At 28.2% G+C, this 12,560-nt stretch overlaps 1 protein-coding gene across 1 annotated transcript; it reads left to right on the top strand.

Moving 5' to 3' along the window:
- Positions 1-8,542: 8,542 nt before the first annotated feature.
- On the top strand, positions 8,543-10,772 carry LOC102601372 (transcription factor MYC4). The gene has a single exon (XM_006366182.2). The coding sequence runs from the start codon at positions 8,625-8,627 to the stop codon at positions 10,575-10,577; it is 1,953 nt and encodes a 650-aa protein (XP_006366244.1). The 5' UTR covers positions 8,543-8,624; the 3' UTR covers positions 10,578-10,772.
- The last annotated feature ends 1,788 nt before the right edge of the window (positions 10,773-12,560 follow it).

The following is a 12,560-nucleotide window of genomic DNA, read 5'->3' as shown; positions in this document are numbered from 1 at the left end:
TATTATCTACAAAAAATATACTTTTTACGACAAATGAATTTGTCACAAATGTTTAAGCATTTGGGGACGATTTTTCTTTTTGTAGTTAATATAATACTTTTAGCGACAAAGCACTAAATCGTCTTTGTATACTTTTAGAGACACACATTTAGTGACGACTGAGTGACGAATTATTTTTCGTCTCACAAGAATTTTAGTGACGAAATATGCTTTATAAATGACGAAATTATTTGTCCCTGATAATCGAATTTGTTGTAGTGTATATTTGGTATGTATTATGTTGATTTTCTAGCATTGAAAGATAAATTCTATTAGTCAAATATATTTTTTTCTTGCAGGGGTAAATTAATTAGAAGTGGAAAAGAGTAGCATGAGTGAACCTTTTCACATTCAATTATTAATTAATTAAACCTTAGAAGGATTCAAATGTTATGGGTTGATTTGCACAAATTAAATATATAGAATCTTATGGTGTCATTATATATAATTTGACATTGTTAAGAAAAAACAATGCAAAAATTATCGTTTTTTTAACGAGGGTATTGTTGGGATTATGACGACAAATCCTATCGAATCGTCGTAATCTTTTTAGCATTTGTGGCTGAAATTCTAGCGATTCAGCATAATTTTCATTAGGATTTAACTTGAAATCATGACAATCATCATAACTTATTGTGTGGAAATTTAAGGTAAATATTTAATGTTAGTGAAAATATCCAACAAATTAGACTTAATGGTAAACATAGGATCAATAATATATGGGGAACTTTCGCAAATAGCCACTATATATAATAAATTTAATTATGTTCCATAGCTATAGTTTGCATATTTACGGGATGTAGTTGTAGTTTAAGTTGTTTCGTTTGTATAATTTGTGGATTTGTATAATTCGCAGGTTTGTATAATTTAGTTATTTTTGTATAAACTCGAAATAACAAATTTATACAATTACAAACATCAGAAGTGCAAACAGTTATACAAATTATATTATACAAATTCCGAATTATACAAAAGTTATACAAATTATATTATACAAATTCTGAATTATACAAACGTGCGCATTATACAAAACTAAAAAGCTGAGCGGTATAATTATAACTAAAAGTAGGTCGTAAATTATAATTAAGGCAAACTATAGCTATGTTAACTAATTAACTAATATATATTTGCTTATACGCGTAATTTTCCCATAATATATTGAGTATTTCTTCCACCTAAGGAATATGGTGGAGTGATTGTGGTCCTTTCATCCTTAATAGAAGAGGCTTAACTTTGGACCTTGAGAATGCATAACCTTTTTATAAGAAGAGTTTATTGATTTACTCACCTTAACGAGCCTATCGAGGGTGAATTCAGATCAATTAGGTGAGAAAGTTTCAAATATTGAACGATTAAAGAGAAAAAGTCACATTTTACGCAACATCTAAATAGTGTTCTCCAAAGGCTAAAAACAAGACGAGTTAGAGATTCAAAATGACTTCATTGACTAACTAATTATTGAGTAAAGAAGACGCTTTGCTCAGTAATTCAGGTCGAATAATTCTAGAAGCGTACTGTCATTAAGTTAGATTAGGCCAACCTCAGAATTAGATATGGTCACATTTTCTACACCACCAGCCTTGTTTGTCCACTAATCAATTACTCTTCTTTGAAGGTGAAACCAGTTTAAAGATAAATTTATTGTATTCGAAATCAGACGCCGAAAGGAAAGGTGTAATTTCAAATTTATTATTATTTGACTTAAAGGACAATTATTTAAGTCCAAATGAAGGGGGGCCAAACCAAAATTCACCCAACTTGAACCCTGCATGATTACTATTTACTACTAACAAGATTTCTGTTATACTCTAATGTAGAGTCCTAGAGATCCCATGTTTGTACATAAACATAAGTTGGCAACAAATAATAAAGCCCAAATTTTTAGTGCATTTTGCTGTATTAGCAGTAAAAAAAATTCAATGAGTTAGGTTTAATTAATTAATTAGCTAGAATAGGTGTACAAGGTTTAGGAAAAGGCTAAAGTATGATAGGATCAACTATATTTTGGTACATATATCTTGATTTTCTTACATAGGGGACCTCTTAGCATTGAAAGAAAATTTGTATTAGTTAAATAATTTTTCTTGTAGGGGTAAATTAATTAAGATTCAAACGTGAAATTAATAATGTAAAAATATAGAAGAAATTATCTACTACCAACATTTAGGTGCAGTATAATATTGTTATGATTTCTTTCTATTTTTTTAATCTTCTGGTGGTCGATATTGTCATTAGGGTTCATCTAAATCCGATATTATCATTAGGGTTCACTTAAGTCCATATTTGCACTCGAAAGTCTTAAATTGAGGAGTAGCATGTTTCGAACTAAAAGTAATTTCATACTATTCAAAACTCGAATTCAAAATAAAAAAGTATTTACCTCTCCGATTTCTTTGAATTAAGTTAGCTCCAGCTATCTACTTCATGTGACCACACTCCTAAACTTGCCCAATCCTAGGAAGTGCTAGTTTTGTGGTTTATTGCTAATTAATTTTTAGATGTTATGCTATATTTCATTATTGAATTTCACAAATATAATCCCAATAATAATAAGATTTTATTATCGACATTATTATGTTGCTTGTCTGAATGGTTATCTATTATTGTATCGTATTATAGTTAGTTTGATTATATAATAGTATTTATTTTGATTGATATTTAAATTTTATTATATTGTATCATTTGATAATGATAGAAAGTCTCATTTTTTTGTAATGATCGATATTTTGTGATCGCGTCATATCCTATTTTTTTTTTCATTTTGTTTTTACTTATTATTTAATAATCTTATTTTATCATTTACCCTACTTTTTTTTTTTATAATAGCTCTACACCTTACATTTCTTATTGATTTATCCTTCAAATTGTTGGTGCTTGATGTTATGCAATACTGAAAAATTGTAGTAAAATTTTTCTAAATGTTATACACTTATATTCATCAAAACAATATAATATAATATGCTACGTTATAAAATAATTATATGTAACAACCATCAAAACCGATCAATTAGCGTTACACAATTAATTGAAGATGTAAAATTATTTACTCTTAAGTTATCATAACAATTATGATTGGGAAAAGGTTGGCGTGACTTTAAATTACAACATTTTTTTGTCTAAAACAAGCCAATTTCTTTTACAATTATTGTGCTTTCATCCATAAATCAATTATTTGTGCAAATAATATAAATAAATAAATATAAACAAATAATTATTTTTGGGACCATCATTTAAATCATATCTGTATTATATAAAAATTTGCAAAAATAATTTAGAACCCAACTGCAAGAATCCACAATCGAAAATATAATAATCCGCATCTGAAGTTTAGCAACAAAATTTTAATATTTTTATGTAAAGTTTGTCTTGACAATATAAAAATCTGCATCGAACAATCACTATTTAACATATTACGATAGTCAAAGTACAAGAAATAGTAAATAGTAGAAAATAATAATAGAAATGAAATATCAAGATATTCTCAAGGTAATATTACGACCACTAGTATTAAAAATCAAACAAGATTACACTTAACTACTTAAACTAACCATCTATCTTAATCCGTGTCCTCCACACTTCTTCACATTTGTAACAAAGATAATTTTAATATTGAAAACTCTTAAGAGGAAAAAGAGGCTACTTTTGCAAAATCTGGCTAAATGCTTAACTTTTGCTGATATTGACGTGAATTTTGGCCTTTTTCGTAAGAAACGGACCTTTTATGGCCCACACCTTTCACTTTCACGATTTTGCTGAAAGCCCAATATACTTTTTGGCCCACCACGTAAGGACCGGACCATGACACTATGTTTGGATGGTAGTTACGTATTGTTTCATAATACTATATTATTTTAATAGATATAAAAGTTTGGATATATTTTATTGTTCTTCATCATTACATAGACACATCAACAATTTAAATGATAAACCTACAAGAACAATAGGGTTTAGAATAGAGGTACTGTAAAAAGGTAGGTAAAGGATAAAATAGACTTATTCGAATAGAAAGTAAAGGATAAAATGGGAAAAGATATATTAAGTTAATGATGCGATCACACCAAATCGATCGTTACGCAAAATAAAACTTCCTACTGTTGTTTCTTTTACTTGGGTTATCTTCGATACTTATATTATTAGTACTTTCTCTTTGTTTACTATTTTCACCATAACTTTTTACTCTTCCATTTATTTCAAACAACTTTCTTGGTAATCTTTGACTAGTCATGTAATAGTTATAATATCATTTTTAAAAAATTATCGATATTGATATTATAATCTTTGATTTATCCTATGAAAATAGAGATAAAATCTGCAAACACACGCTATCTTCTCATGTCTTGCTTCTTGAAATATATTGGGAGAATGTTATTATTATTGTTGGATAAAAGCAATCTAGATATTATAACACTATTGGATGACTAGTCCATAAATAAAGTGTTCCTATTAATAATTATACTTCTTATATTTGTGCTAAACTTCATCTAAAATTGCTTAAATTGAACACCAATTATCACAATTTCTCTCCTTGTTGACTAATAATTTAGTTATTATATTATTAGCATTCAAATATGGCTGGATTCACACAAATAATACAACTAAAAAAAATTATCAATCAAAATAGTTTTTGTATAAAATATTTTCTTTAATGCCCTTCTCTTGTTTTTGTCCTTCTCTTCGAATTAATAAAAATAATTTACCAGAAAACAAACTAAAAATACACAAACAAACAGAGATTATGACAATTATTATTCAATAATTAATTATAATTGTCTGGCATTGTAATGGTGGTTCACATGTCAAGTTGCATTTATATTATTTGTTATTAAAATAAAAATAAAAACCAATGTTATTTTCACGTTTGGCATCCACCAAAACGTGCTATTAATAATTTAATATGTCTAAAACATATATAGAAATTATATTATATTATTGTAATAAACTTTATGATATCTTGAACAAAGACAATTACAAGTAGGACCCAATCGAAATGATTCCACAACGTGACGCCAACGCGTACTAATAACATTTTCCTTTATTACAACAACAATAATAACGAACTCAACTTAATTTTATAAGTAGGTTCTGAAGATAACTTGTATTATAATGAAATAATTGAAACTTTTTTACCTTCAACAAGAGGTCTCGATCATGTTCCAGTCCTAAAAATAAAAAGAGTTATGTTGGGAGCATCGCCTTCAAAAATAGACTCCACAATACGTAAATTCAGATTAATCGAACATCAATATAAATATTAAATATCGAGTGGAAAAAAGTAAGTAAATTCTGAAGAAGAAGGTGATATGTATGTGGTCTCACCCTTACATGCATTGTATATGTAGAGTGTTTTCGAAGGACAAGATTTTTTTGTTTTTACTATTAACGTATTTTAACAAGCTTGCGATAAAAATTATTTACTCAGAATTTACATTACAATATTGTACTAATATGATTTACAATTATTGTAGGTACCTTAATTACTTTGATTGTGCATGCAAAATAAATACCCATTGACAATCTATAAAAGATTATACTCTTTTTTTTAAAAAAAAATGGCCTTTAATTACAAGGGATTCACCAACAACAAAAAAGCCCATTATTTGTGATGAGTATGTCTATCACAAAAATTGAGAGGAATATTATGATAGATATTATAAAAAAAAATATGGACAAAATTTGTGATGGACTGATAATCTTAGGATTATTTTACTTTTTTCATTACGAATTTTTGGAGCCTCACATTATAGAACGAATGATTTGTTTTCAAATTAGTTTCAAAGAATGGCTGAGAATAATCTTTCTAAAAAAGCATCTTCATTTGATGGCTTGACTTTCTCAAATAATCAATTCAAATTTCAAATCGATTAGATCAATTTATTTTATTTTTTAAAAAATAAAATCAAGATCAAGATAAATATTTACCATTATAATAAATTATTCTACGTTATATATGTGAAAAACTCACTAAATAAATTGAAAGAACTAAGCTCAAAGTGACAGAGTGTTTAACAATTGGAGTATTTTTACTTAAGTAAGTTTTAAGATAAAATAATTTGGTTAAATACGAGTAATATTTTCTTTTTTGGGCGAGTATTTGAGAACACGGTCACTTTTTTTATTTTAACTATAAAAAGAATTATTATATTTGATAATGTATTGATTAGGCTCATGTTATGAATTTGAAATTTCATCTTAGACATGAACCTGATATTTAAGTGAAAACTAAATTAACCAACACAAGTATGGATAGAATTCTGCAGGAACAAGTGATATTTAAGTCATGGGGTTCAAAGTTTAAAAATAATCAGATATAGTTAAAAATGTGATACTTTAGAGTTTAGGGGATAAAATTAGAAGAGCGAATTTAAATTTTGCGTGAATTATAATTTAGTATTTAAGTAGAAAATAGTGATAAATTCATTATTTATCGAATTTCAAGAGTGCAATATATGATATACGAATTAGATGTACATACACATTCGAATCATATCACGGACAATATATAATTTGATATTTAAATAAATAAGAGTAGATAAGGAGCTAAGTTCAGATTCAACTGCAAACAAAAAATTCTCTAGTTTTGAATAAAGGTAAAATTTATGTATATTCTATTCTCTCAGGCCTCATTTTATGAGATTATATTTATGAGATTACATCAAATATAAGGGATTGCTAAATATAATTGTTGTTATTACTATAATATAATATCAAATCAACATTTCATTTATTTTCTTTTCATATATGAATTATTCCTTCAGAGCATAAAGCCTACATGTAGGAGATATGCTAATTTAATATTACCTGGAAATTAGTTAACTTGTTTCTCTTTCTAAGTTGAAACATTGAACTATTAGATATTAATATTAGCACTTTAACAAATATGGTCATAAAATAAATCTTCTTCTTTTACAATATTTTCCAAATTCAACTCCATGAACATTCATTGAAAATCATCTTCTTTAACAATATTTTCCAAATTCAATAACTTGTCTTCGACTCATCGAAGATATTTAATATTACTTTTTTTTTGTAAGTAATTGAATTTACTTCTAATACTCTCTTCTTCTTCTTTCTTTTGAAAATGGGGTCAGGGGATGATTACAAGGTGAGAATCGAATCCTCACCTACAAGATAAAAGTTTAGATAATCAATCAACTGAACCATATAAATATCTACTTCTTCCGTTCACTTTTACTTCAGAACTAAATCAAATTACATAGATTTAATATTTAAATTTTAAATGTTCGAAAGATATATGAAAAATAAATAAGTTTCAATCCTTCTCATACTAATATGATAGAACAAAATACTTCTCAAAAATAAAATCGTTGCCGTTTGACTCTCAAGAACAAAACACGACAAGTAAAAATAAACAAAAATATATCATTTCCTTTGAATTATATGTCCAGTCAAACACTTTCACCGTAAAAAAAAATTGTATATATATATATATATATATATATATATATATATATATATATATATATATATATATATATATATATATATATATATATATATATATATATATATATATATATATATATATATATATATATATATATATATATATATATATATATATATATATATATATATATATATATATATATATATATATATATATATATATATATATATATATATATATATATATATATATATATATATATATATATATATATATATATATATATATATATATATATATATATATATATATATATATATATATATATATATATATATATATATATATATATATATATATATATATATATATATATATATATATATATATATATATATATATATATATATATATATATATATATATATATATATATATATATATATATATATATATATATATATATATATATATATATATATATATATATATATATATATATATATATATATATATATATATATATATATATATATATATATATATATATATATATATATATATATATATATATATATATATATATATATATATATATATATATATATATATATATATATATATATATATATATATATATATATAAAATAAAAAAGGAAGATCTTCTACCTATGTAAGTACGACTCTTTAGTAGTGTTAGGTAAGTAAAAAATTTTAGTATAAAGTCCTAGGTAGTTAAAAATAAAAAGTAGTACTAGTAATTGCGCCGGCTTTCCTTATCCTACGTATAATTTTCCCCATTAAAATCGATCACCCTAATTATTTTTCGTGATTTTTCATTCGATATTGGATATTTATATTAAAGTTTGATTAAATTCGAATTCACGTCAGAAAGTTTTATATCAGGGGTAAAGAGCTTTCTACTATAAAAAATTATTTCATCAAAATATTTGATTAAAGATGAATGAATATTTACCATTCCATCACAATTCTCGAACTCGTAATTAACCCTTTCTTGGAACCCTCTCCTCTTTGTCCACTCACTTTCCTCACTTATTTTCAGCTCACAATATTTTTATATTTATACCCACAAAAATCTGTATGCTCATTTCTCACCTAACAAACAAAATCTCTCATTTTCTCTTTTGTAAAATCTTGATTTCTTCAATTTGATTGAATGACGGACTATAGATTATGGAGTAATAGTAATACTACTAATACATCTGATGATAATATGATGATGGATGCTTTTTTATCTTCCGATCCATCCTCTTTTTGGCCCAATCGAACCTCGATTTCTCCGACTCCGGTGAACGGAGGAGTCGGAGAGACGATGCCGTTTTTCAATCAAGAATCACTACAACAAAGGCTTCAGGCTTTAATTGACGGTGCTCGTGAATCATGGGCATATGCTATTTTCTGGCAATCATCGTCGACGTCGGATTTTGCGACCCCATCTGTGTTGGGTTGGGGAGATGGGTATTATAAAGGGGAAGAAAATAAGAACAAGCGTAGAGCGTCGTCTAGTTCAGCTAATTTTGTTGCTGAGCAAGAGCATAGAAAAAAGGTGCTTCGTGAGCTGAATTCATTAATTTCCGGTGTACAGGCCGCCGGCGCCGGAAGTGGAGGTGATGATGCGGTGGATGAAGAAGTGACGGATACTGAATGGTTTTTTCTGATTTCAATGACCCAATCGTTTGCTAATGGAAACGGGCTTCCGGGCTTGGCGATGTACAGTTCAAGCCCGATTTGGGTTACTGGAACAGAGAAATTAGCTGGTTCTCAATGTGAACGGGCCAGGCAAGCTCAAGGTTTCGGGCTTCAGACTATTGTATGCATTCCTTCAGCTAACGGTGTAGTCGAGCTTGGTTCGACTGAGCTGATATTCGAAAGCTCGGATTTGATGAACAAGGTTAAATATTTGTTTAACTTCAATATTGATATGGGCTCTGTTACGGGCTCAGGTTCGGGCTCGTGTGCTGTGCATCCCGAGACCGATCCTTCGGCCCTTTGGCTTACGGATCCATCTTCCTCAGTTGTGGAAGCTAAGGATTCGTTAATTAATAGTAGTAGTAGGGATGTGCAACTTGTGTTTGTAAATGAGAATTCTGAAAATGGTACTCAAAATCAGCAGCATTCTCAACAAACACAAGGATTTTTCACTAAGGAGTTGAATTTTTCGGGTTATGGATTTGATGGAAGTAGTACTAGGAATAAAAATGGAAATTCTTCGATTTCTTGTAAGCCGGAGACCAGGGAGATATTGAATTTTGGTGATAGTAGTAAGAGAAGTGGAAGCTTGTTTTCAGGCCAATCACAGTTCGGGCCTGGGACCGGGCTCGGGCTCATGGAGGAGAACAAGAACAAGAACAATAACAATAACAAGAAAAGGTCACTTGCATCAAGGGGAAACAATGAAGAAGGAATGCTTTCGTTTGTTTCGGGTGTGATCTTGCCAACTTCAACAATGGGGAAGTCTGGTGGAGGTGGGGATTCGGATCACTCAGATCTCGAAGCCTCAGTGGTGAAGGAGGCCATTGTAGAACCTGAAAAGAAGCCGAGGAAGCGAGGGAGGAAACCGGCCAATGGAAGGGAGGAGCCATTGAATCACGTGGAGGCGGAGAGACAGAGGAGGGAGAAATTGAATCAAAGATTCTACGCGCTCAGAGCTGTAGTCCCAAATGTCTCGAAAATGGACAAGGCATCACTTCTTGGAGATGCAATTGCATACATCAATGAGTTGAAATCAAAGGTTCAAAATTCAGATTTAGATAAAGAGGAGTTGAGGAGCCAAATTGAATCTTTAAGGAAGGAATTAGCCAACAAGGGATCATCAAACTATTCCTCCTCCCCTCCATCGAATCAAGATCTCAAGATTGTCGATATGGACATTGACGTTAAGGTGATTGGATGGGATGCTATGATTCGTATACAATGTAGTAAAAAGAATCATCCAGCTGCAAGGCTAATGGCAGCCCTCAAGGACTTGGACCTAGACGTGCACCACGCTAGTGTTTCCGTTGTGAATGATTTGATGATCCAACAAGCGACAGTGAAAATGGGGAGCCGGCTTTACGCTCAAGAGCAGCTTACGATAGCATTGACATCAAAATTTGCTGAATCGCGATGAAATTGTCTCGGTAGTGAGCTCTGTATAATGTATCTTCTCTGTATATAAATGTGAAACCAATACTAGAGATCTCAAGTTGAGGCTTTTTAGTTCATGTAAGATTAGAGATATTATGCAGCTTCATCCTTTTGTATTCTTCATCCAGGAAATAAATTATGAGAAACCAATAATTGGTGGCTGATGAATTTCATGTTATTACCAATTTTCATTCGATTACTGACACTTATTTTCGCCATTTTACATTAGGCAAATTGGAAGAAAGTACTAAGCATTTTTTAATTAAACGTAACATGTGATGTATGGACTAGACGCATGTCATAAGTTCAATCCATGTAACAAGTTATCACCTTTGCATTTTAGTGGAGAAGGATAGGGGGCGGATAGATTATGCATTGAGTTTCAAGTTGTACACTAACTAGTTATAAATAATTTTTTACCTTGTGTATATAATATAATTTTCTGACGAAAGAGTTTGGACGAATGCGCTTCCACTCCTCTAGTTCCGCCCCTACTTGCTTATGAACACTTAATATATTTAATCATTGGTTGAGTAATATGTACTTCTAGTTCATTGTTCAAGATTATTTTTTTTAATTTTTCTTTTTGTCGAGATAGAAGTTCTTTATTTAATTATGATGGATATATTAGTTACGGAGTATGCAATCGCCTTTACTAGAAAACCTATTAGTTTTTAATAATAAACTTTTTAATGTAAATATAAATATAATCAAAATTTAATACAGATATCAAAAACTGAGTGAAAAAACATAAAAGATAAATGGATGTATTACTAGGGTGTGTGCAAAACCGTACCGACCAATAAATCGAATCGAAAAAGTGTTATTGATTTATTGTTATTGGGTTATTGGACTAACGAGTTTTTAATGGTTTTATAAAAGAAAGTTATCGGGTTATTGATTCGGTATTGGTTTTTAATATTTGGTTATTGGGTAAACCGATAACCTATTAAGACTAATAATTTACTTGTACATAAATATTATACATTAATTTCAATACCTTACTAGTCACTGTCTTTATCCTTTAGCCTTCAATTCACATTTCAAAGTGACTTTTAGTTCACAACTTTACATTATACAAAACATCAAAATCTAAAGTAAGAACTATATTCCTCTTAATTTCTCGTTGTGTTAAATTTATTAGAGAAGTCATATATTTATTTTATAAATATTTTTTATTGGTGAAACCGAAATCAAACTGATAAATCGATAAAAAATCTCTTATTGATTTGATTATTAATTTGATGTATTTAAAAATTAAAAATTGAATCGATAATATATAAAATCGAATCGACCTATGCACACCATATTAGTAACTAGTTGTTTGTTTTAGTCCAGAAGAAAGCACCAAACAAAGGGGTAGGGCTGCATTTTCATTTATAGAGAATTCATTGAATTTGGTCAAATCATAGCTGTATTCATTGGACCAAGAAATATTTTAAAGTATATATTACTATTGTTATAATATAATGTCATGAGTATCATTTGAATTTGAAGTGACACAAGCCCTTTAAATGCAGTTAATTTAGGCACAAACTTTGTTATATTCCCACCGTCCAAATAATTGTTACATTTCATTTCTTAAAAATTAACTTAACTAATTTTTAAATTTAATTTTATATTTTTAAAAATTAAAGTTTATATATACAAATACTATTTAATTTTTTTATAAATTTTAAGTTTTTTGTATCAATATAATTGAAAAATACATATTAAAATTTATATAATTTAACGCTCGAGAATAATTTTAGAATATTATTTTGGTCTTATGAATATTATTTAACGCTCGTTAATCAAATAGACAGAGATTGATAGATGTGACAAAGATTCGTTTTGTTTGAGGTTTTATAAAAGCTTTTATGTATAGTTTGATTTGTTTTTTAAAAAAAATAAAAAAATATGCCAACTTTAGTAACAAAATATATTAAATTTATATATAATAAATAGTTAAATTTTACAGCCAGCT

This window comes from Solanum tuberosum, unplaced genomic scaffold, assembly GCF_000226075.1.
Source record: "Solanum tuberosum cultivar DM 1-3 516 R44 unplaced genomic scaffold, SolTub_3.0 scf00616, whole genome shotgun sequence".
Taxonomy (NCBI): domain Eukaryota; kingdom Viridiplantae; phylum Streptophyta; class Magnoliopsida; order Solanales; family Solanaceae; genus Solanum; species Solanum tuberosum.
This window is presented reverse-complemented; position numbering and strand designations above follow the sequence as displayed.